The sequence below is a fragment of the Trachypithecus francoisi genome, unplaced genomic scaffold (genome assembly GCF_009764315.1).
Source record: "Trachypithecus francoisi isolate TF-2019V2 unplaced genomic scaffold, Tfra_2.0 Lachesis_group21, whole genome shotgun sequence".
Taxonomy (NCBI): domain Eukaryota; kingdom Metazoa; phylum Chordata; class Mammalia; order Primates; family Cercopithecidae; genus Trachypithecus; species Trachypithecus francoisi.
In genome coordinates, this window is record NW_022681467.1 from 8153352 (window position 1) to 8178113 (window position 24762).

The 24762-nt window shown below is 44.4% G+C and overlaps 1 protein-coding gene across 1 annotated transcript in view; it reads right to left on the reverse strand.

Moving 5' to 3' along the window:
• Positions 1 to 10284: 10284 nt before the first annotated feature.
• The window catches only part of KAT14 (lysine acetyltransferase 14), a 45471-nt gene continuing 30993 nt past the window's right edge, over positions 10285 to 24762 (reverse strand). Inside the window, exons 7-10 of the mRNA XM_033185526.1 lie at positions 16809 to 16945; positions 15363 to 15538; positions 13862 to 14052; positions 10285 to 11369 (exon numbers count right to left, since the gene is read on the reverse strand). Coding sequence (XP_033041417.1) covers positions 11196 to 11369; positions 13862 to 14052; positions 15363 to 15538; positions 16809 to 16945 — 678 coding nt within the window. The 3' untranslated portion in view covers positions 10285 to 11195. The remainder of the gene's footprint in view (positions 11370 to 13861; positions 14053 to 15362; positions 15539 to 16808; positions 16946 to 24762) is intronic.

The window sequence follows — 24762 nt, forward strand, 5'->3', positions numbered from 1 at the left end:
CAAGGAGGAGCTTGGATTACAGGCACCCACCACCATGCCTGGCAAATTTTTGTATTTTTAGTAGACACGGGGTTTTGCCATGTTGGCCAAGCTGGTCTCAAACTCCTGACCTCTGGTGATCTGCCCATCTTGGCCTCCTGAAGTGCTGAGTGGCGTGAGCCACCACGCCCGGCCTTGAGTCTGCATCTGAACAGGGCTAATTACTGCTATTTGTCTTACATACCCCTTTGAAGATCTCATAAAGCTTCAGGCCCTCTCCCCAGAAATACATTCATACTCTCATACTCATATATACTTGCCTTTGCATACAACCACCTCAGATTAAGAACCCTGACTTGGGAGACCAGCAAACAAATATCTAAACAAGAGGTTTAGAGGTCCCACCAGCAAAGTGAATGGGAAGTATATGACTGGGCTCTGAATCACGAGTCCCTATTCAACGTTCAAGGGCCTCTTTGGCCTCGGATGATTTCCTCCTACATCTTACACACTTCTGCAGACAGGGAGGGGGCTGGCTGAGAGGCCCATTCTAGCCTGGACTTCGATGCTATCTTCTGCTTACTATCTGTGCATCCTTGGGGAGTTACTTAACCTCTGAAGCCTCAGTTTTCTCTTCATAAAATAGAGGCAATTACAGGACCACCTCATAGAACTGCTGGAGAAAGAAGAGTTCAGAAATGAGAGCTTCCATTATTTTTGCATTTTTAGCACCTAATATTGTCTGCTTAATGCTTTGTGGCCTTTGCTGTTTTTACCAAGCCCAGCCTAGCATTGGCTCTGCAAGAGCTGAATAGTGTCTACTCCTCAGTGGTAAGCAACTACTGTACTCAGAGGCATGAGGCCACAGCCTAAGGCTTAATCACAAGGGCCCATGTTGCCAACAATCTTTGCTTCCTCAAGACCCTCTAAGATCAGGCTTTTGCTTTTCATCCCACTTGGAGCCTAATGTCCTTCACTGGACATATCTTTTCATTTAATTGAACCTTTAGCAATATTCAGTTTAACTGGAATACTAGACATTTTGGGCAAATGTGAACTTATTAGTAGCATGTCTGCTTTTCAAATGTCATTTATCTTCAATTCAAAATTCTCTTTCTCAGAATGAAATGAATTATAAAGTGTCACTCAAAGTGAAAACAGGTCTGTCTTGAACTCCTTGAATATTCATTAGGAGGAAAAGAATGAAATTTCAGATTGGTGGTGCACATTTGTGTGTGTGCATGTGCACACACTCTCTCTCTCTCTGGAGGCTCACAGAGTGTCCCAAACCATAAGGTAAAACTGCCCATCTTCTTAGGGTTTCAGTTCTACCCAAAGCTTTGGAGTAGAGTTAAAATCCATTTTAATAATAAAACAAATCAGATACACTTAGAGAGCAGAATATAACATACCTGTAATTCTTTTTGTTTGCTTTTTTGAGACGGAGTCTCACTCTGCTGCCCAGGCTGGGCGTGCAGTGGCACAATCTCGGCTCAGTGCAACCTCCACCTGCCGGGTTCGAGCAACTCTCTTGCCTCAGCCTCCTGAGTAGCTGGAATTACAGGTGTGCACCACCACGCCTAGCTAATTTTTGCATTTTTAGTAGGGACAGGGTTTCACCGTGTTGATCAGACTGGTCTGACTCCTGACGTCAGGTGATCCACCCTCCTCAGCATCGCAAAGTGCTGGGATTACAGGTGTGAGCCAGGGCGCCCAGCCCATAGCTGTAATTTTTAACAATGAAACCTCAAAGGACATGAGTTTTTGCCAGATCATAGCTGGTGCCTCCTTCTGTGTTGGGGTTTTTGTAGGGCAAGGCTGGGAAGCACTGGTTTAGCTCTCTGGGAAGGGGAGGAAAGCGGTAAGCTTTCCAGAGGACTTGTTCTCCGGAGGCAAGCCATCACTGCTTTGGGGATCTTGGCAATTGAGCATCTCTATGTGCCCAGGCCTCAGTCAAGTGCTCGGGAGGACAAGAGCAGCCTCAGTTCCCAGGGAGCCCAAAACCTGGTTAATAGCGACAACAGCACCTACCCCTGCACAGAAGAGCCATTGCAGACACTGATACAAGCTAGCATTTTAGCAAATAAAGGCATTATTATTTGCTGAGTAAAATGTAATGTGGGGAGGCATCAGCACATGGCCTCTCATATAGTTCTCTAAATTTAGTTTATCTAACATTAAACTTCAATGTTTTCAAAAATTTTGTAACAGAATTTTGATCAAGTTGCTTCTTAAAGCTAGACTTGTCTTTAAAAACAAATAGCTGCCAGGTGTGGAGGCTAACGCCTGTAATTCCAGCACTTTGGGAGGCAGAGGCGGGCGCATCACGAGGTCAGGAGATCGAGACCATCCTGGCTAACAAGGTGAAACCCCGTCTCTACTAAAAACAGAAAAAAATTAGCCAGGCGTGGTGGTAGGCGCCTGTAGTCCCAGCTACTCGGGAGACTGAGGCCGGAGAATGGAGTGAACCTGGGAGGCGGGGCTTGCAGTGAGCCGAGATCACGCCACTGCACTCCAGCCTGGGCGACAGAGCAAGACTCTGTCTCAAAAAAGAAATAATTAAAAATAAAAACAAATAAAAAAATAAAAAACAAACAACTTACAAATGCCACAAACCTTAAAGAACATAGAATAGGCCAGGCACAGTGGCTCATGTCTGTAATGCCAGCACTTTGGGAGGCTGAGGTGGGCTGATCACCTGAGGTCGGAAGTTTGAGACCAGCCACGGCCAACATGGCAAAACCCCATCTTTACTAAAAATACAAAAAATTAGGTCAGGTGCAGTAGCTCTCGCCTGTAATCCCAGCACTTTGGGAAGCTGAGGTGGGTGGATCACAAGGTCAGGAGTTCAAGACCAGCCTGACCAGCATAGTGAAACCCCATCTCTACTAAAAATACAAAAAAATTAGCCGAGCGTGGTGGCTGGTGCCTGTAATCCCAGCTACTTGGGAGGCTGAGGCAGGAGAATTGCTTGAACCCGGGAGGCCGAGGCTGCAGTGAGCCGAGATCGTGCCACTGCACTCCAGCCTGGGCAACAGTGTGAGACTCCGTCTCAAAAAAAAATTACAAAAATAATACAAAAAAAATTAGCTGGGTGTGGTGGTGGGAGCCTGTAATCCTAGCTACTTGAGAGGCTGGGGCAGAATTGCTTGAACCTCAGAGGCAGGGGTTGCAGTGGGCCGAGATGGTGCCATTGCACTCCAGCCTGGGCAACAGATCAAGACACTGTCTCAAAAAAAAAAAAAAAAAAGAACACAGAATATTCCCTTACAATCTCTTCCATCTGTGGCCTAGCCTTGGCATTACTCTCTAACCATTAGCCCTACTTTACTATCTGTGCATCCTTGGGGAGTTTCTTTACCTCTCGAGCCTCACGTTTCTCTTCTATAAAATGAAGGCAATTACAGGACCACCTCATGGAGTTGCTGAGACAATGGCTCTGTGAATGTCCTTCGGCTGTTACTGGATAGCAGAGGTGGCCCATGAAAGCATTCTCCCCGAGTCATGGGGCACAAATAAAAGAGTATCTGTGCCACATACTGGACACGCCAGAGGATGAACGCACCCACTTAGAGCTTAGTGAAGAAAACCATTTTTACATTCTTAGGACAAAGCAAAATAATGTACTAAATATTGAATTTATATATCATTTTCAAATAAAATCTCTTCAAATATTTTCATGAGAAACTTGATCTGGTTTTCATGGACATTTACCTTGAAACGGTTGCATACAATTCCTAATCACGAGTTTTTGTTTTTGTTTTTTTTTTTTAAAGACAGAGTCTCACTCTTTCACCCAGGCTGGAGTGCGGTGGCGTGATCTGGGCTCACTGCAAGCTCCGCTCCTGGGTTCAAGTGATTCTTCTGCCTCAGCCTCACCAGTAGCTGGTACTATATAGGCGCCTGCCACCACGCCCGGCTAACTTTTTGTATTTTTAGTGGCGACGGGGTTTCACCGTGTTAGCCAGGATGGTCTCAATCTCCTAACCTTATGATCCGCCTGCCTCGGCCTCCCAAAGTGCTGGGATTACAGGCGTGAGCCACCACGCCCGGCAATCACAGATGTTAACAGTTCTCTCTTCTAGTTATTGATTGTCACCAATGAGAAACATTGACAAAAGTAGGTGATAAAATATTTAACCTTCCTGGCTGGGCACGGAGGCTCGCACCTGTAATCCCGCATTTTGGGAGGCCGAGGTGTGTGGATTACCTGAGGTCGGGAGCTTGAGACCAGCCTGGCCAATATGGTGAACTCTGTCTCTACTAAAATTACAAAAAGATTAGCAAGGGATGGTGGCATGCACCTGTAATCCCCGCTACTCAGGAGGCTGAGGCACGAAAATCGTGTGCACCTGAAGGAGGAGGCTGCAGTGAGATGGCACCACTGAACCCCAGACTGGGCGACAAAGACGCTGTCTCAAACATAAATAAATTTTTAAAAATTTAACCTTCCTTTCTTTAGAATCTGAAAATTTCTAAGACTTGAAACTAGAAGAGTCTTAGCAGTCCATCTTTTTTTCTAATGGACAAATGTAACGTTGATAATTGTGAATATGTGAGTGGAATATGAATCCAAAAGACTTTTTTTCAAGTCATGTGTTTTTAAGTGGCAGGAAAGCTCCAAACTAGGGGTTTCAAATCCCCAGACCGTGAACCAGTACTGGTCTGTGGCTTGTTAGGAACGGGGCTGCACAGCAGGAGGTGAGCAGTGGACAAGTGAGCAAAGCTTCATCTGTATTTACAGCTGCTCCCCATCGCTCGCATGATCACCTGAGCTCTGCCTCCTGTCAGATCAGCAGTGGCATTAGATTCTCACAGGAGTGTGAACCCTATTGTGGACTGCATATTTAAGGGATCTAGCTTCTCCTTATGAGATTAGATTCTCCTTATGAGAATCTAATGCCCTATGATCTGTCACTGTCTCCCATCACCCCCAGATGGGACCATCTAGCTGCAAAAAAGCAAGGTTAAGGCTCCCACTGATTCTACCTTATGGTGACCTTTATAATTATTCCATTATACATTTCAATGTAATAATAATAAAGTGCACAATAAATGTAATGTGCTTGAATCATCCTGAAACCATTCCCCCCTCAACCCCAGTCCATGGAAAAACTGTCTTCCACAAAACTGCTATCTGGTGCCAAAAAGGTTGGGGACCACTGCTTTAAGCCATAGAATGTGTTCAGTAAAGTGGTCTCCCTGCAGCCAGCTTGGAAGCTACAAAAGCCACAGACAATCCAGTGTGTGTGAGGCTGCAACCTGGGCCTCCCAGGGCCTCCAGAAAGCCTCCCTGACCTTCCTAGTCCGCCCCCACCAGCTACCCCTGGCAGCACAGGAACTCCTCGGGAAGCAGCTCCATCCTTGCCCAGGCTGACAATGTGGGCCGCATGTGGTGAGCTCCAGGAGCTGCTCACATCTGCTGCTTACGGGACCTCCAGGTAAGCCATCAGACCCCATTCTGCCCAGCCCTGAGGTGGCTGCATCAGGAGCTGGTGGTTAGATTTCCAAAGTCATTATTAAAAGTTAAATTATATAAATTTACAATTATATCAATCATATTTAAAATCAATACTCAAAACATACTAAATGTCAGCCAGGTGCAGTGGCTAATGCCTATAATCCCAGCACTTTGTGAGGCTGAGGTGGGAGGATTGCTTGAGGCCAGGAGTTTAAGACTACGTTGGCCAACATAGCAAGACCCTATCTCTGTAAAATACAAACAAACAGAACAACTTACTACATGACAATTATGTGACTGCTTGTTACTATTACCTGTGCTTCTGAGGTAACTTACATCTATTGTTTCTGTGTGACAGAAATACAGTATAATGCTGGCTACTATACACATCTTTCTACCTCTGGGTTTAGTGACATCACATTGGTAGCTTGAAAATTGGCCGTGGTATTGGGTGCGGTGGCTCATGCCTGTAATCCTAGCACTTGGGAAGGCCAAGGTGGGCGGATTACCTGAGGTCGGGAGTCCGAGACCAGTCTGGCCAACATGGTGAAACCCCATCTCTCCTAAAAATACAAAAATTAGGCGGTGGCTCACACCTGTAATCCCAGCACTTTCTGAGGCCGAGGCGGGTGGATCATGAGGTCAGGAGATCGAGGCCATCCTGGCTAACACGGTGAAACCCCGTCTCTACTAAAAATACAAAAAATTAGCTGGGCGTGGTGGCGGGCGCCTGTAGTCCCAGCTACTCGGGAGGCTGAGGCAGGGGAATGGCATGAACCTGGAAAGCAGAGCTTGCAGTGAACTGAGATCGTGCTACTGCACTCCAGCCTGGGCGACACTGTGAAACTCTGTCTCAAAAAAAAAAATACAAAAATTAGCTGGGTATGGTGGTCGTGGTGGCACACGCCTGTAATCCCAGCTACTTGGGAGGCTGAGGCAGGAGAATCACTTGAACCCGGGAGGCGGAGGTTGCCGTGAGCCAAGATCGTGCCATTGCACTCCACCCTGGGTGACAAGAGCGAAACTCCGTCTCAAAAAAAAAAAAAAAAAGAAAAAGATTGGCCATAGTAACAGTATTTCACCATGGAAACCAGCAAACACTACAAGTCAGGGGCTTGGTTTACTGCTCCCCTTCTCCCTGCCTCACCCCCCGTCTGTGGTCATTTGTCAGCACATTACTGACTGCACCCAGAGCAGACAAACCCCGAGGAGCTCTGGCTATCCCAAGGGCTGAGGGGATTCACACGTGACGCACCAGGAACCTGCTCTGCTGGAGAGAATGTTTCTTGGGTCTTCTGTGTTTCTAGGTGGACTTCGTCACCAAGTTTGGGCCAGTGGCCTTCCAGACCTACGCTCTGATGTCACCTGCAATAAAATTCCCTTATACAAGCAGCAAAGCTACAGGGGAAGACTGAGCTGCCCTTCACACATGTGGGCTTACCTGGAGCCATTTCATCTGTGACAGCACAAACTATCCATCTTCCAGCCTCTTAACCTGAGCAGCCATCAGTCTTTTCCTTCAGCTCATACAACTGAAATTTTACTGCAGTCTTTGGTTACTTTTGTAGAGATTTTTCTGGCATGGGGTAACCTGTATATAATGTTGTAAGGTTCTAAGAGGCTAAGAGCTGCCTTTACCTATCCAGGCAAAGAGAAGGGGCTGAGTGCAATGAGAAACACCTATGATTTGTGATAAACAGAAAGTTTCCATGCCTATAATATTTAAAAAGTGAAAAAAACAAGAGGCATTACTGAGGTCTCTCATCACATTGAACTCCTGGTACACACAGTTCATTTTCTCCCTCCTTCATCCAATGTGTGGAGTACTGGCTCTGTGCTGGGCACCACTCCGGGCACTGGGGGCAGTACTGAGCCACACACACACAGACCCCCTAAACTACCCCCCACACCTCCCAGCCCCCTCCCCAAGGCTTAGGCAGCGCGGTGAAGGCTGCAGGCTGTGGTGCCAGACTGCCTGGCTTTGAATTCAGGGTCCTCCGTTTGTGATTTTCTTGACCTTGTTGTTCCTATCACTACAAACGTGTGAGGCGGGTCTCACCAACCCTGTTTTACAGATGAGGAAGCTGAAGCACGACATTCACTAAGACTGTGAACTTGTTTCTAATAAATAACTATAATACGTTTCTCAGAGTCAAGTATGTACTAACGAACTCACAAGTATGTGAGTTAGGTATGTATTAAGGAAGTCTCACGACCCCATGGCCATTCCCAGTTCTGAGGTACATCATGTTTTTACTGCAACTTCCTGCTGTTAGAGCCCACATTGTGGGGTCAACCTGGATGCTTCTCGCCAGGGCTGCAGTGAAGACACCAAGCCACTTGCAGGGGACAGTTAGTTCCAGGAAAGGTCTCAAGGCAATGTGGCTTTCAGGTGATGAAAACTTTATGTAAAATATGTTAACTGCCTTTAGAAAATTTAAAATTATGTTTCTGGTTCTTAAACATCCTGCTGTAAACAGAGCTCAACCTCCCTAGAAAAAGACTGGGTAAATATGGACAATAATTAATCAGAATTCCTACACCCCGCTACGGATCTCAAAGGCCCACCTGGCTACTCCAGGCCACCTCCCAAGGGGACAATACAGACTCTCTCATGAACACACAATTGAAGGCAGAGTTCTTCAGCTTGTCAGAACTCATTCAGAACTCATTCTCGCTTCTGTGGCATAAAAAAGCAAGGCTTCCTCCTTACTTGATATTCTGAAACTTCACAGTAAATTTTGACTGTAAATCCACCAAAACACGGCTCTTCCGCAACCCAGCCCCAAGTCTGGCACTGTGGAGACTCACTTCTAGAGGACTAGCTAAGGGTTTACTACAGGGCTAGCTCAGAAGGGCCAGAGAGAAAGGCAGATCAAAACCAACAGCTGCCCCACACACAGGGGCCACCAAGCCCATCCCTGGGAAATGGCCCTGCCCCAACACCCAAGCAGGGACTGGAGTGGGGCAGGGAGTCAGCTGTCCCCACTCTCTGCTAAAGAGACAAGCACAGGTCCACTCCTCACTTTGTCCAGTCAGTCCTGCCCCACGAAAGACACAACAAGGATGCAACAGACAACCCCTATGTGGGACACAACACGGGACAACTGATGTTGTCGGTGGCAGCGCAGTAATAGGGCAGAGGCACTCTAGATGGACAGTCAGTGGAGACAGGACAGTTAAGTCACTTATGTGGACCCTGCTTGGCCGCTGATCCAACAAACCAACTGTAAAAGGAATTTCTAAGACAATTCGAAAGGTGTGACTACAGGTTGACTACTAGATAATTCCAAACGTGTTCATCTTGTTAAAGGACTGATAATGAACATGAAATTATATAAGAAAATATCCTTATTTTTTAGAAATACCTACCTGAGTAAGTAGTGGTAAAATTATATGGTATCTAGAATTTACCTTAAGATATTTTAGCAAAAAAAAAAAAGGATAAATGAAGCAAATGAGACAGAATTTCAACAATTATTGAATATGGGTGATGGGGTTTGTGGCATCATTCTCTTTGTGTATGATTAAAATATCTCATAGGCCAGGTGTGGTGGCTCATGCCTGTAATCTCAGCAATTTGGGAGGCCAAGATGTGCAGATCACTTGAGCTCAGGAGATTGAGACCAGCCTGGAAAACATGGTGAAACCCCATCTCTACCAAACACACAAAAAATTAGCCAGGCGTGGTGGCGTGTTCCTGTGGTCCCAGCTATTCAAGAGGCTGAGGCAGAAGAATCGCTTGAACCTGGGAGGTGGAGGTTGCAGTGAGCCAAGATCGCGCCAGTGCCACTTCACTGCAGCCTGGGCGACAAAGTGAGACCCTCTCAAAATTAAAAAAAGAAAAAAGAGATGAAAAGGGTTTCTAAAAATTTCTCAAAATTAAAAAAAAATGTGAACAGAGTCAGTAAAAGCAATCACAGCCTTCCTCAGCTCCTTGAAGTTATAGAGACAATTATTTGAGCCCCCCTTTGCAACAACAAATGCCTGACATTCACATACAACAATCACAAGCTGGTTTACATATGTGGAAATGTTGTCTCCTCAATTTTACTTCGTGGTGTTACAATCCATTCTGTCAGCAAAAACCTTTCAAAGAGGCAGAAAACTCAGAAAACTCTTGGGAGGCAGGGTGGGAGGTAAAAAAAAGGAAAGAAATAGATAAGACAGTGCTGCTACAGTTCCTCTCACAAATGAAATGGAGCCTCGACTGTTTCCCCAGATGACTGAACAGCTTCCAGATTGGCTTAATGTGGCAGCTCAACACATTCTCTCTTACACAAAGGAATTCGAGCTGGCTGCAAGTACTGCTTCTAGAACAGATGTTCTTAACTTGTGGTCGACAGATCCCTGATACAAAATTTTAAATGTGCGTGACAGTTTTCTAGAGAGCATTCAGCTTTCTTTGGATTCTCAAAGTGATCCATGTCCCAAAAAGTTAAGAACCACTGATCTTAATTAAAGAGGGTTTGAAAGCAAACTGACTAGATTGAAGCTCTGGCCATGGGTTGTGCAAAGAAAGCTTTTTAGGCCGGGCGCGGTGGCTCAAGCCTGTAATCCCAGCACTTTGGGAGGCCGAGACGGGCGGATCACGAGGTCAGGAGATCGAGACCATCCTGGCTAACACGGTGAAACCCCGTCTCTACTAAAAAATACAAAAAAATTAGCCGGCGAGGTGGTGGGCGCCTGTAGTCCCAGCTACTTGGGAGGCTGAGGCAGGAGAATGGCGTGAACCCGGGAGGCGGAGCTTGCAGTGAGCTGAGATCCGGCCACAGCACTCCAGCCTGGGCGGCGGAGCGAGACTCCCATCTCAAAAAAAAAAAAAAAAAAAAAAAAAAAAAAAAAAAGAAAGCTTTTTATTTGAGAACACCTGATACTTTTGGAAATGTTCTTGTTGGATCACAAACAACCTGATTGACAGTCTATCTCCAACAGCCACAAATAAGGCAAACAGTCTAGTCCTGCAGACCATACAGGGTACATCTACAGAGGGTTCTACTTGCATCACCCACACCTCCACTCCTGTGAAACAACTGTCTTGGGCATGAGAAGTGCCAGGATAAGCCAGGTGAATGGCAGGCCGCCCAACAACCCCAATCCCAAACCAACCTCCCAGGCCATGGGTCCAAGTCCCTGCAGGAAGATGCTAATAGGCAGAACAGGTAGAACATGTAGACACAAACATCTAGTTTATTTTTTCTGACTGTAACCAAAGTCAGCAAAAGAAATAACGAAACTTCAGTGCCCTAGAAATCCTCCTTGATTCAATGACAACATATCAATGGCTGGGCACAGGGTTGGATTCCGTTTATGAAATCATCTCATAATCTCTCATCATCCCAGGACAGGACAGTGCCTCTTGGGACTGCATGAATCTTTAATAGCTACACCACATTTTCTCATCCTTTAAGTTACAACAGACAGGTTCTCTCTCTCCAAGAGCATCAGGTTAGATGCTCTTTCACTCTTACAAACCGTCAGGTGGAGGGAGGACCATGACATGGTTCATTTAACTGTGGAGTCTGGGATGCTGGCTGAAGGCATCTCCAGGCAGGACTGGAGGGTGATTTTGCTAAAGGGCTGCTCACTGCTCATTTCACTGCATGCCGCTTTTCTCACTTTGGTTGGGAGTTTGAAGGACCAAGTAATCACAGAGAAGATTAGGACTCCCTGTGAAATCAATCACTGCCTTTAGTGATTGTTCCACCATCTGTTCTCCAATAGTGCATGCATTTCTGTTTGAGCTGTATTCACATCAGCGCCGGAGCCTCAGAAAGAATGCGTGTTTACACTCTGTACTCTCCAACGGGTAATATTTATCATAGAAATCTAATATATATTCTTCAGTCTTGAATCCAAACTTCTGGTACAGTAGCATAGCGGGGTTGCTTGCTGAGACGTGAAGGGTTACGTCCTTGCCCATGCAGGTCTGCCAAAAGAGTGGAAAAATACAAGATAAAAATGGAAAGGCCTGAGGGAAAATGAGTAGGTGAAGAAACGCTTTTAAGTGTAGGCAGTTAGTTATGGAAACTGGAGAAATCAGAGACTGAGGCTGAGACATTGTAACACCTAGCAACAGCTGGAAACAGAATGACATTTTGCTGCTGATCAAAACATTCACCAGACCAAGGAAATCGATAGTATTTTGGGCGTTTTTTATTTTTCTTTGAAGCAAAGGATCAATGGGGATATTACTATTGTCAGCTTTATTATTTATAACTCAATTACCTTTAAGTATGTCAAACATTTCAATACCCAACACTATGATAACCTTGAATAAATATAGAACAAAATAAATTTTGTTTTTAAAACTAGATGTTATCTTGTACCTCCCCAAAACCTGTAAAAATTCCTTACTAAGCCTGCTAAATTATGTGTACAAACATGAAATATTAAGAATGTAATTATAAAACCTGAGGCCCTTGTACAGACCTTCTGAATCCCAAAGTCCACCTTCTGTCTCTCTAAAACTGACAGAATTAGCTTCTTAGAACTGAGATTTCTATATTCAGCTTTGACCTAATCTTAGGGGAAAAGAGTAACAATCATTCTATCAACACAAGGCAAGTCCTTAGATTATTTAATCAGCTACACAGAGTAAGGTGTCCCAAAAGTCCTATCATTTAATAACTTACTTTTTAATAAAGAAGGCACTGAAATACTGAAGTTGATAGAGTCCTTGAGATTTATAACCCATGGTCCTCTCAGGCCTCTAAGAACTCCTTTGTTGACCGTCATCTGATAGCTACCTGCTTTCTCTGCTTAACTTCCATGTGTATCCATAGGAATTTTTAGGTCAAGAGAGCACTTACTAGTATGCCAGGAACAAGAGCATCTTGTAAGTTTTTAAAGCAAATTTTGAGGGGTCATGTTAGTGTTTGCAAGATTGCAAATATACGTGATCTCACCGTGGCCATCATTGAGTACCAGCGACTGTGCGCCACCTATGTTTGGGCCCTCAGGTGTATGGTCTGGCTGGAGGGGAAGGTGCCCACCTGCAAAGATGAACCACTCCTCCACCGGCCTTGCAAACACTCAGCAGGGACTGACTCTGTACAGCCCTCATGCTGGGCACCAAGGACACACACACACAAGGACAAAGTACTATTGCTGCCCTGTCTTCAGGCCCTTACCAGTGACAGATAAGGCAGCAAATCCTCTAAGTGCTCTCCTAGGTTAAAAAGACGCATACTGAGAGATCAACTCTTGGGTGGGATGGGGCAGAGAAAGGGAGTGCTATAGAAATAACTGAGAAACTCTGAAGAGAAAACCACCACCCAAAGTAGCACATATTAATTACTCAGTGAGTGATTTACACAGTCACCGCCTAAGGAGAGAAGAAAAGCAATTTCTAGGAAAATGGTTCTCAGGTTCCTGCCAACATTTGGGAATTATTAAGCAAGTTTCATTAAAAATTGGAGAAACAACTTTTATCATCTTCATCTCCTCTTTAAAAGGAATCTTGCCTGCATAACATATAATCCTCCATACCAAATGGTTTCTAAGTAAAAGCTGACTAAAAAAACTCTAGGGGAAAAAAATCCTTGCATGTTTTTGATGTTGGTGTATGGTGTGTTTTCTTCAAAGGTGATACAAATATATCAAAGGATGAATTATAATTCAATACTAGAATCAAATCTTAGAAGGTTCATATCAGCCTTATACAGTGATAGTAAAATTAAAAACTATCAGCAATAATAAAATATGTAGCTAGGCACGGTGGCTCATGCCCATAATCCTTGCACTTGGGAGGCTGAGGTGGGAGGACTGCTTGAATCCAGGAGTTCAAGTACAGACCAGGCAACACAGTGAGACCCTGTCCCTAAAAAAATCAGCCAGGCATGGTAGTGTGCGCCTGTGGTCCTGGCTACCCAGAAGGCTGAGGCGGGAAAATCACTTGAGCCCAGGAGGTTGAGGCTGCAGTGAGCTATAATTGTGCCCACTCCAGCCTGGGTGACAGAATGAGACCTTGTCTCAAAATATATATATATATATATTCTTATTGATACAGTTGTGCTAAAATGTTTACAAATATTTTAAAAAATAAAAATAATAGTCCTACCCTCACTTCTCTGAGTTGCGAAGGTGATGATCCTAAGAGCAGCAGCTATTACTAATATGAATAGTCTACCCTAAAGCTCTTGCTTTTGGTGTTTTCTCATTTTATTTACTACACATGTTCACAAACTGGTTTCTATGAAAGCTGGGTCTAAATAATAATCTTATTTTACAGGGTCAGAGATTTTTGTCTGTGTGCTTTGACAACCTCATGAATGCTGATGACTGGCTTTCTTCACTTGGTTTCCAAGGAAACCATTCCATTGGGCCATGCTGGGAAAGGCTGGCTTAGCTTCATTCCTCCTCCAGGTTGTTCAGGGGAGCCCAGACACAGGTGATAAATCATAAACATAGACAACTTACCTGAATCAGATGATAGATCATGAAAGTTGCAATTCCTGCTCTTCTCCATTCAGGGTGGACAAAGAGAAATGAAATGTAAGCTTCATTGTATTTCACGTCGGGAACCATGAAGCCAAAGGCAATGATGACTTTCTTATAAAGAACAACAACACTGAAGTCTGGGTACTGCAGACACTCAGACAGGTCAATGCCTAAGAAAACAAACCATCAGAGACTCAAACCACATGCCTTTGAGAATTAAGGAACACCAAGCTGTTCAGCAGGTACACATGGCTACACCTGCATGCTAAAAAAAACAAAAACCACCAAAACTGGAGGTAACATAGATACCACACATCCAGATCATAAAAATAAGAGTGAATTTTAGAAAACACTGAAATTAACATAGTATTTTCTAAGTACATATGTTAAAAGAAGAGTGGCAGAATAGGGTAGGTAGCAGTGCACAAGTTCAGAATTGGACACAGCTGGCTTTGAACTCAGCCTCCTCTACCATGTGTGGCTTGGCACATTTCAAAATGTCTCAGAGACTCCGTTCCTGCAATGCGTAACATGAAGAGCACACCTAGACCTGACAGGGTTGAATAAAGATCCCCCAAGCGTGTTCTATCATATCCTTTACCCCACACACATATGATTTATAAGCTCTTTTGTACAAATGATACCTTTCACAAAAAATAAGTAAAATATGGTTCTATGCATAATGTATGGAAGGCACGTAACATAAGGGCAGGAAGCAGGAGATGCTCCCAGAATGTTACTTTTGGCTCAATATGACTCCCAAAGAGTGAGTGCAGCTCTGCCACCACATGCACGGCTATGTGATTATGTGACAATAAAGGCGACACAGCTCTAATCTTGATGAAATCGTATCTAACATCTGAAAGGTATGTATTATTTCCTTTAGGTTTTAAGGCAGCATGGGAAAGCAGATCCACAAAGAACAGTTTATATTTAGCAACAAAAATGTGTTCCTTTAATTAATGACTTTAGTCTTCAGAGGCAATTTTGTTAAGGCTGATAAAATGACAAATTATACTAGGTCTACCCTTATTCTCAAAGTCTGTGATCAGGGTATTTGGCTTTTAAAAAACACCTTCTGGCTGTACTAACACTCCCTAAGGAACAGCTAAATAAACATAAAGAATTATTAAGCCAAAAACAAAAGTGTTCAAACACGCCCAAGCTACCAGTCTGTGTATCTTTGATAGACATTACCTGGTATCTAAATATATGCAGAAGCAAAACAGGATGAATCTTTTACTCTGGAAGCAGAGACAAACAGGGAAGAGAAACAAACAAAAACACTGTTTATTGCTGGCTTCTTCTAGATTTTAGGAAAACAAGAAGTATTTGTATTTTAGTATTTCTATATTAGCAGAGACAAACTAAATGAAATCATAAATAAAAATCTTAAGGATATCACATAAACTAATTTTAAAAATTGCTAGAATGGACTGTACAGAAAAATGACCTGCCTGGTTTGGGAGGGGGAACATACCAGGCCAGAAAAACTCCTGACACATGGAGTTGATCGTTGGGATGTGATTTGGCCGCACATAACAGTAATCGAGAGGCGCGTCGGGCTCTGGCGTCCAGTGAGGGTCGCTCCTGTGCAGGTGGGAACGAATCTGTGACAGGAGCTGCAGTTTGGGTGGCTTTGTTTCATAATCACGCCTCCGGTACCACAGAAGATAAACAAATTTAAGTCAAGAAAAATACCTGGTATTATTCCTAGCTTTTTGACTCCTATAAACTCTTTGATCTGCTTCAAACTTTAAAGTAACTTGCACTGTTTTACATGAAGCTGGCTTGATTACAGCTATACTTTTATGTATGAAATCTAAAATTCACTCTGAACATTCATCAGGCTAAAGCCCTCTGTAACCACCAGGGACTGTACCAGGTGCCTTCATGAACAAAGTGAGGAAACAGAAACAGCATCAGATTCACTCCGAGGAGTCAGGCATGAGGATGCATCACCAGTGCCTTGGAGGCCAGAAGAGGGAACATTCAACTTTGTGGGGCATTTGGGGAACACCAGAGACAAAGTGAGCTTGGAGCAGGCTCACAAACAGCTTCTCACTGTGCCTGCCCAGGAATGTGGTGCTGGCATGGAGGGTGAGGGTGATCATGGAGCTGCAGGGCAGCTGTAGTGTAATGAGTGCAATAATGTGCTCTCATTTACAGTGCCAGACACTGCTGGGACCTCTCTAGCAAGCTCAGCTTCCACTTCATTGCCTGGACAATGAGATTCATTATTGGAAACTGTTTCATATACATCCAGTCCAGATGGAGGTTCAACTGAGACGTCTTTCACATTTTTTCACTTCAGACTAAAAATATACAACTTTAGTATTTAAAATAACATAATGAGGGCCGGGCCCAGTGGCTCATGCCTGTAATCCCAGCACTTTGGGAGGCCAAGCCGGGCGGATCACTTGAGGTCAGGAGTTCAAGACCAGCTTGGCCAACATGGTGAAACCCTGTCTCTGCTAAAAATATAAAAATTAGCTGGGCTTGGTGGTGCATGCCTATAATCCCAGCTACTCAGAAGGCTGAGGCTAGAGAATTCCCTGAACCCCGGAGGCAGAGGTTACAGTGAGCCAAGATTGCACCACTGCACCCCAGCCTGGGTGACAGGGCGAGAGTCTGTCTCAAAAAATAATAATAATAATAAAATAATGATTATGATAATCACAAAGCAATCTTTCAGTTAATTTATTCTTGCTTTTTAAGTTTCTTTCAAAGGACCATGTTCTCTGCAAAAAAGCAGAGTTGAAACAAGCAAAGGACAAAACTGGAGGTGAAGCACAGAACTCAGTCCTTGCCAATGCTGCTCACAGTTTGCTATCTTTATTCTCTCTAACAGGAGAACAGGGCACAGAAACCACAATCATTAGCTCTCATGACACACCTGACATCACATCTCTAGTTCTCCATATACCTGATATAAGGTTTCAAGATCCGAGAGGTATAAGGGCTGACAATACTCTGGTCCACAGCCATATCTTCTGATCCCACCAAGCGATACAAAAACTTGGTGGTCTGGTGTCGAAATCCCTTCCTGGATGGCAAGGAAGTCTACGAGAAAGAAACACTGGTTACATAGAAATAAAATTACTCAGGCTGGGTGCAGTGGCTCACGCCTGCAATCCCAACACTTTGGGAGGCCAAGGAGGGCAGATCACAAGGTCAGAAGATCAAGACCATCCCAGCTAACACGGTAAAACCCCGTCTCTACTAAAAATACAAAAATTAGCCGGCCGTGGTGGCAGGTGTGCCTGTAGTCCCAGCTACTTGGGAGGCTGAGGCAAGAGAATGGCGTGAACCCAGGAGGTGGAGCTTGCAGTGAGCCGAGATTGTGCCACTGCACTCCAGCGTGGGCGACAGAGAGAGACTTTGTCTCAAAAAAAAAAAAAAAAAAAAAAGGAAAAAGAAAAAGAAAAAAAAAAGAAATAAAATTACTCTGAGGATTGGTTAATTTCCATATAATTAGTATCATATTTTTACGTGTCAAAAAGTAGGTCTTTTTGTATTACTTATTTGGAAAGCTCAAACTTCAATACAAAGTTTGTCGACATCTTTGCATAGACATAAAAAACTAACCCCAGCTGTTTAAGATCAAAATAGTAATTTTAAAATTATGAAATCATTAAAAAAAATTTTTAACTCATTAGAGTGAGAGAGATGCAGGATTGAACACTGGGTTTGCAGCTTCTCTAGGCTTCACTTCGTCTATATTATGCCTTCAACCCATTCACTAAATATTAAGCAGCACTAGTATCAAGTAGGTAACACACACCTGGGTCATATTATATGATCACTCTGTTATCCAAAGAGCCACTAGGGCCAACTACTACTGTATATAGAATTTTTGAAATACATCTCTGATATGGTTTGGCTCTGTGTTCCCAGACAAATCTCATCTTGAATTGCGCTCCCTTAATTCCTTTGTGTTGTGGGAGGGACCTGATGGGAGATCATTTGAATCATGGGGGCAGTTTCCACCATACTGTTCTCATGGTAGTGAATAAGCCTCACGAGATCTGATGGTTTATCAGGGGTTTCTGCTTTTGCATCTTCCTCATTTGTTTCTTGCCACCGCACTCTAAGAAGTGTCTTTCGCCTCCTGCCATGATGCTGAGGCCTACCCAGCCACGTGGAACTGTAAGTCCAATTAAACTTCTTTTTCTTCTCAGTCTTGGATATGTCTTTATCAGCAGCACGAAAACGGACTAATATAATAAATTGGTACCAGGAGTGGGGTGTTGCTGAAAAAATATCTGAAAATGTGGAAATGACTTTGGAACTGGGTATAAGGCAGAGGCTGAAATAGTCTGGAGGACTCATAAGAAGACAGGAAAATGTGGGAAAGTTTGGAACTTCCTAGAGACTTGTTGAATGGCTTTGACAAAAATGCTGATAGTGATATGAACAATAAGGTCCAGGCTGAGGTGATCTCAGATAGAGATAAATAACTTGTTGGGAATTGGAGCAAAGGTGACTCTTACTATGTTTTAGCAAATAGACTGGCGGCATTTTGTCCCTTCCCTAGAGATCTGTGGAACTCTGAATTTGAGAGAGACAATTTAGGGTATCTGGTGGAAGAAATTTCTAAGCAGCAGAGCATTCAAGAGGTGACTTGAAGGACAGGCATAGTGGCTCATGCCTGTAATCCCAGCACTATGGGAGACTGAGATGGGCGGATCATCTGAGGTCAGGAGTTCAAGACCAGCTTGGCCAACATAGTGAAACCCTGTCTCTACTAAAAATACAAAAATTAGCCAGGCATAGTGGCACACACCTGTAATCTCAGCTACTTGGGAGGCTGAGGCAGGAAAATCACTGGAATCTGGGAGGCAGAGGTTGCAGTGAGCCAAGATCGCACCACTGCACTCCAGCCTGGACAACAGAGCAAGACTCTGTCTCAAAAAAAAAAAAAAAGGTGATTTGGGTGCTGTTAAAAGCATCCATTTTAAAAGGGAAACAGGACATGAAAGTTCAGAAAATGTGCAGCCTGACAATACAGTAGAAAAGAAAAACCCATTTTTTGAGGAGAAATTCAAGCTGGCTGCAGAAATTTGCATAAGTAACAAGGAGCTGAATGTTAATCCCCAAGACAATCTCCAGGGCATGCCATAGGTATTCATGGCAGCCCCTCCCATCATAGACCTGGAAGCCTAGAAGGCAGCCTGGGGACTTGCTGCCCTGCACCCCAGCTGCTCCAGTCATTGCTAAAAGGCACCAAGGAACAGCTCGGCCCATGGTTTCAGAGGGTGCAAGCCTCAAACCTTGGCAGCTGCCACTTCGTGTTGAGCCTGAGGGTGCACAGAAGTCAAGAATTGAGGTTTGGGAACCTCCACCTAGATTTCAGAAGATGGATGGAAACACCTGGATGCCCAGGCAAAAGTTTGCGGCTGGGGCGGGGCCCTTATAGAAAATCTCTGCTAGGGCAGTGCAGAGCCCCCCACAGAGTCCCTACTGGGGCACTGCCAGTGGAGCTGTGAGAAGAGGGCCACTGTCCTCCGGACCCAAGAATGGCAGATCTACCGACAGCTTGCACTGTGCAATTGGAAAAGTTGCAGACACTTTTCCAATGCCAGCTCATGAAAGCAGCCAGGAGGAGGGCTATATCCTGCAAAGTCACAGGGGTGGAGCTGCCTAAGACTTTGGGAACCTACCTCTTGCATCAGTGTGACCTGGATGTAAGATAAGGAGTTGAAGGAGATCATTTTAGATCATTTAGAATTTGCCCTGCTGTAATTCAAGCTTGCATGGGCCCTGTAACCCCTTTGTTTTGGCCTATTTCTCCCACGTAGAACTGCTATATTTACCCAATACCTGTGCCCCTACTGTATCTAGGAAGTAACTAGCTTGCTTTTGATTTTACAGGCTCATAGGCAGAAGGGATTTGCCTTGTCTCAGATGAGACTTGGGACTGTGGACTTTTGGGTTAATGCTGAAATGAGTTAAGACTTTGGGGGACTGTTGGGCAGGCATGATTGGTTTTGAAATGTGAGGACACGAGATTTGGAGAGGCCAGGGGTGGAATAATATGGTTTGGCTCTGTGTCTCCACTCAAATCTCATCTTGAATTGTATTCCCATAATTCCCACACGGTGTGGGAAAGACCCAGTGGGAGATAATTTGAATCATGGGGGCAGTTTCCACCATACTGTCCTCATGGTAGTGAATAAGTCTCACGAGATCCGATGGTTTTATCAGGGGTTTCCGCTTTTGCATCTTTCTCATTTTTCTTTTGCCACCACGATGTAAGAAGTGCCTTTTGCCTCCCACCATGATTCTGAGGCCTCCCTAGCCAGGTGGGACTCTAAGTCCAATTAAACTTCTTTTTCTTCCCAATCTCAGGTTATGTCTTTATCAGCAGTGTGAAAACAGACTAATATAATCTCTTTTCTAGTGAATATATTCGACAAAAATGGGAGTGATGTAGAATATCATCCCTAAAATAAATTTCAGTAGCACAGAGGTCCTATCAGGGGTTCAGTGAGGAAGAGGTCTCTGTTCCCTAGGAAGGTATTCTAACAGACTTGGTGGATTTTATGTATTTCCTTTCAAACCCCAAGAGCTGGACTGGAAATATGTTGTTCTTCAGTGACTGCCGCTCCAGGGCTCTCAGTCATGTACTAACAGAACATGTGCAATTAGGGCTTTATAGCAAAGAAATCAGATGGAAGATTAAAAGGCACATTTATAAAGTTGTTTGCGAAGCGTTGGATTCAGTTTAAAAACCTGAGTTGTTTTTGTAGAATCAGTTTGCTGTTAACCTAGAAAATAACTTTGTTAAAAGAAAAGAGCAAGATTCCTTCCATTATAATTTGCTTTCATACCTTCCCAAACTGGACACCAAAATTTTCAAAGGCCAACTTTGAATTCTTCCAAGGCGTAAAGTCAGTTTCAAGGTAAAACTGAAAAGTGTGGTATGTAATTTCTAAATACAGCCACTAACAATTCCTCCATCCCTACAGGTGTAAATGGCTCCTCATACCAAAAGGCAGGATCAATTTCCCCTCCCCCTGAAGCTGGGTGGACCTTGTGAATGGCTCTGACCAATCAGAAAGTAGCAGAAATAACTTTCTGGGACTTTTGAGTCTAGGTCTTAAGACAACTGGTGGCTTGGTTCCACTTTCTTCCTCCTGGAGTCCAGCTAGATCAGTTAATGACTAGAGGCCACAGGGAGATGGACTCTGGAGGAAGAGAGGTTCTCCTGGTCATTCCAATCCCAAACTAGCTCCCAGGTTAATGCAGCACGAGTGACCCCAGCCTTCAGCCTACTAAGTAAAGAACCACCCAGTAGTACCCAGTCAATCCACAGGATCAGAAAAAAGATACAGGTATCAAAAGCCGCTAAGTTTTGGAGTGGTTTATAATGCAGCAACAGATAACTGAAACACCAGCCACTGAACTACTTACTGCACAGAATACTCTCATTATCTGGTTAATGTCTCATGGTAAGTTCTGGGGAGCTCCATCCAAGTTATACAGCCCCCTAACTTCTTCCCACTCTAGTGTAAACCACTCCCAATGCTGCTTGGATCCACCGCCTCCCATTGGTCTCTCTGCTCCCACTCTTACACCCATACTATCCACTCTTGACACAGAGGCCAGAGCCTTCTAAAAACACAAATTCACTTCCCTTGAGCAAAACTCCGACATGGCTTCCTACCACATGTTCAGAATGCAGTTCAAACTCCTCACTTACGACCTGCAGGATCCTGCAGGATCTGGCCCCTGTCACCCCAGTGGCCTCATTAGTTACCAACCTGTTCCCTCTGCCATCACTAGGTTCCAGCCACATACACCAATCTAACTCCTGCTTCAGGGCCTCCGCCTGGACCTTCCACCCTGACCCTTCATCACCCTGGCTCCTCCTTGTGGACTTAGTTCAAGTGCTGCCTCCTCAGAGAGGCTGTCCTGAACCCCCATAGAGCAGTGCTCCTGCCCGCTACTCCTCCACTGTCCCCGCGTTCACTCTGCATGATGTAATCTTATTTGCCTGGCGAGCTAGTTAATGTCAGCTCCCTGCTCAAGGACGTCCCCTGCCTAAGGACAGGGACCTACTCTGTCTTAGTTCACAGCAGACCCCCTGCTAGAATAGCACTTGGCACTTTTTGTGTTTTGTTTTTTTTTGAGATGAAATCTCACTCTGTTGCCCAAGCTAGAATGTAGTGGCATCATCTCAGCTCACTGCAACCTCCACCTCCCGGATTCAAGCGATTCTCCTGCCTCAGTCTCCTGAACCGCTGGGACTACAGGCACATACCACTAAGCCTAGCTAATTTTTGTATTTTTAGTAGAGACGGGGTTTCATTATGTTGGCCAGGCTGGTCTTGAACTCCTGACATCATGATCTGCCCACCTCAGTCTCCCAAAGTGCGGGGATTACAGGCATGAGCCACTACACCCGCTTTTTTTTTTTTTTTTGAGACAGTCTCACTCAGTTGCTCAGGCTGGAGTGCAGTGGCATGATCATGGCTCACTACAGCCTTGACCTCCTAGGCTCAAACGATCCTCCCACCTCAGCCTCCTGAGTAGCACACGTCACCACACCTGGCTAATTTTTGTGTTTTTTTGGTAGAGACAAGGTTTCCTCATGTTGCCCAGGCTGGTCTCAAACTCCTGAGCTCAAGTGACCTGCCTGCCTTGGCCTCCCAAATTGCTGGGATTACAGGTTTGACCCATGTTACGGCTCTTGGCGTATGTTACGTACTTGACTTACATTTGCTGAATGGCAAAGTGTGGGAAAAAAAAGCATCCCAATGTCAAATAAGTGTGAAAAAATGTTAAATGAATTTCTTTAAACTTCTAGTTCTCAACAAAATGGAGAGCTAGGTGGGCTGCTTGGTCCCCTTCCAAGCCCATCTGAGAGACGCTCCAGACATGAGAGGGAAGGCAAAACACAAGGCTGGGAGAAAGCCTGGGGAGGTGACGGGTGGCTGGGTACAAGTGAGGCAGCAGAGTAGAGAGGGCAGAAAAAGGCTGTGCCCCACAGATGGGTCAGGGGCTGCTTGGTTAAGCCATGTCCTCCCCCAAGCACTTCTCTGGGAGAGGTAGATCACTGCCAATCAACTTTGCCAGCTACGTATCAGCTGGAAGGTAACACCAGAGCGGCACTAGAGCCTTCCTGGGTGGAGGGTGGACACCACTCTGGGCAGCCCCTGAGCATCCCACAGTCCTAGGAAGCAACACCAGGGGGAGATCAAAAGCAGCACCTGGGCGAGAGGTCCTGGGAGGTTCCCTGAGAGAAGACGGTGGCTGATTGTGGGAGAAAGAGAGGATGAGAAGTGGTTTTGCCCAGAACCTCCCATTTTACTAAACTTGCTGACAGGGTGAAAAGCTAGGAACCAGGCTTTTGCTCTCTCCCCCAGGTGTAAACTGCCAGCAAAGGTGCTGAAAACACTAAGGGGGTATGAGCTCACAGAGGAAAAAAAAAATCAAGACCTGTAAATTAAAAGTGCAAGAAAATCACCAGGTGCTGTGGCTCATGCCTGTAATCCCAGCACTCTGGGAGGCTGAGGTGGGTGGATCACCTGAGGTCAGGAGTTCAAGACCAGCCTGACCAACATGATGAAACCCTGTCTCTAATAAAAATACAAAAATTCGCTGGGTGTGGTGGCGGGCGCCTGTAATTCCAGCTACTTGGGTGACTGAGGCAGAACTGCTTGAACCCAGGAGGCAGAGGTTGCAGTAAGTCGAGATCACATCACTGTACTCCAGCCTGGGCAACAACAGTGAAAATCCACCTCAAAAAAAAAAAAAAAAAAAAGGTGCAAGAAAACAAAAGGATAACAAACTAAACAAGCTATTACAGGAAAAGGCACACTTAATTTACCAAACAGACAAGAATTTTAAAGTATAACAGTCATCAAAGAAATGCAAATCACAACTGCAATGAGATACTACACTTCATACTCACTAGGATGGCTATAATAAAAAAGACAACAACAATATGGCAAGGATGTGTGGAGAAATCCGAATCTTCATACCCTGCTTGGTGGGAATGTAAAACGGCACAGCCACTTTGGAAGACAGTCTAGCAATTCTTCAAAAAGTTAAACATAGAGTCACATTTGACCCAGCAATTCCACTCCTAGATCTACACCCAGAGAAATAAAAACGTGTGTCCACACAAAAACTTGTATACATATGTTTAAAGCAGTATCTATGTTCATAGTCAAAAGGTAGAAACAACCCAAAAGTCCATCAACTGATGAATGGATAAACCAAATGTGGTCTAGCCATACAATGGAATATTAAGCCATATTTAGGAATACTAATACATGTTACAATATGGATGAATCTTGAAAACATTATGCTAAGTGAAAGAAAGTGTTCACCAAAGGCCACATATTATATGACTCCATTTAAGTGAAATGTCCAGAGTACGTAATTCTACAGAGGCAGAAGTCAACTCATGGGCAGCAGGAATAGGGAGTTTTGGGTAGTAACAGCTAAAGGGTTCAGGGCTTCTTTCTGGGTTAACAAAATGTTCTAAAATTGATTATGGTTCAACTCTGTGAATATATTAGGAACCTGTGAATTGTACACTTTAAATAGGTGAATTGTAAGGTATATGAACTGTATCTTAATAAAGCTGTTATGGAAGAAAAAGCATAAGAAATAGCCTCCAAGGTAATGGAGGAGCCTGGAAGCTGGAATGACTAGTTATGAAGTATCTCTTATTCATTACCAGATACTAAACATATGATCACTGAAATAAAGCACTCGACAAATGATGTCAGGGACTGGTTAAGGATTTCGTTAAAGAAGCAAAGAAAAGACAAAAAAAAAAAAAAAGAAGTAATGGTGTTAACATCCATATTCAGAGTCCAGAAGAGGAAAAGATAAAGGAGGAACATACTTAAAGAAGCAATAAT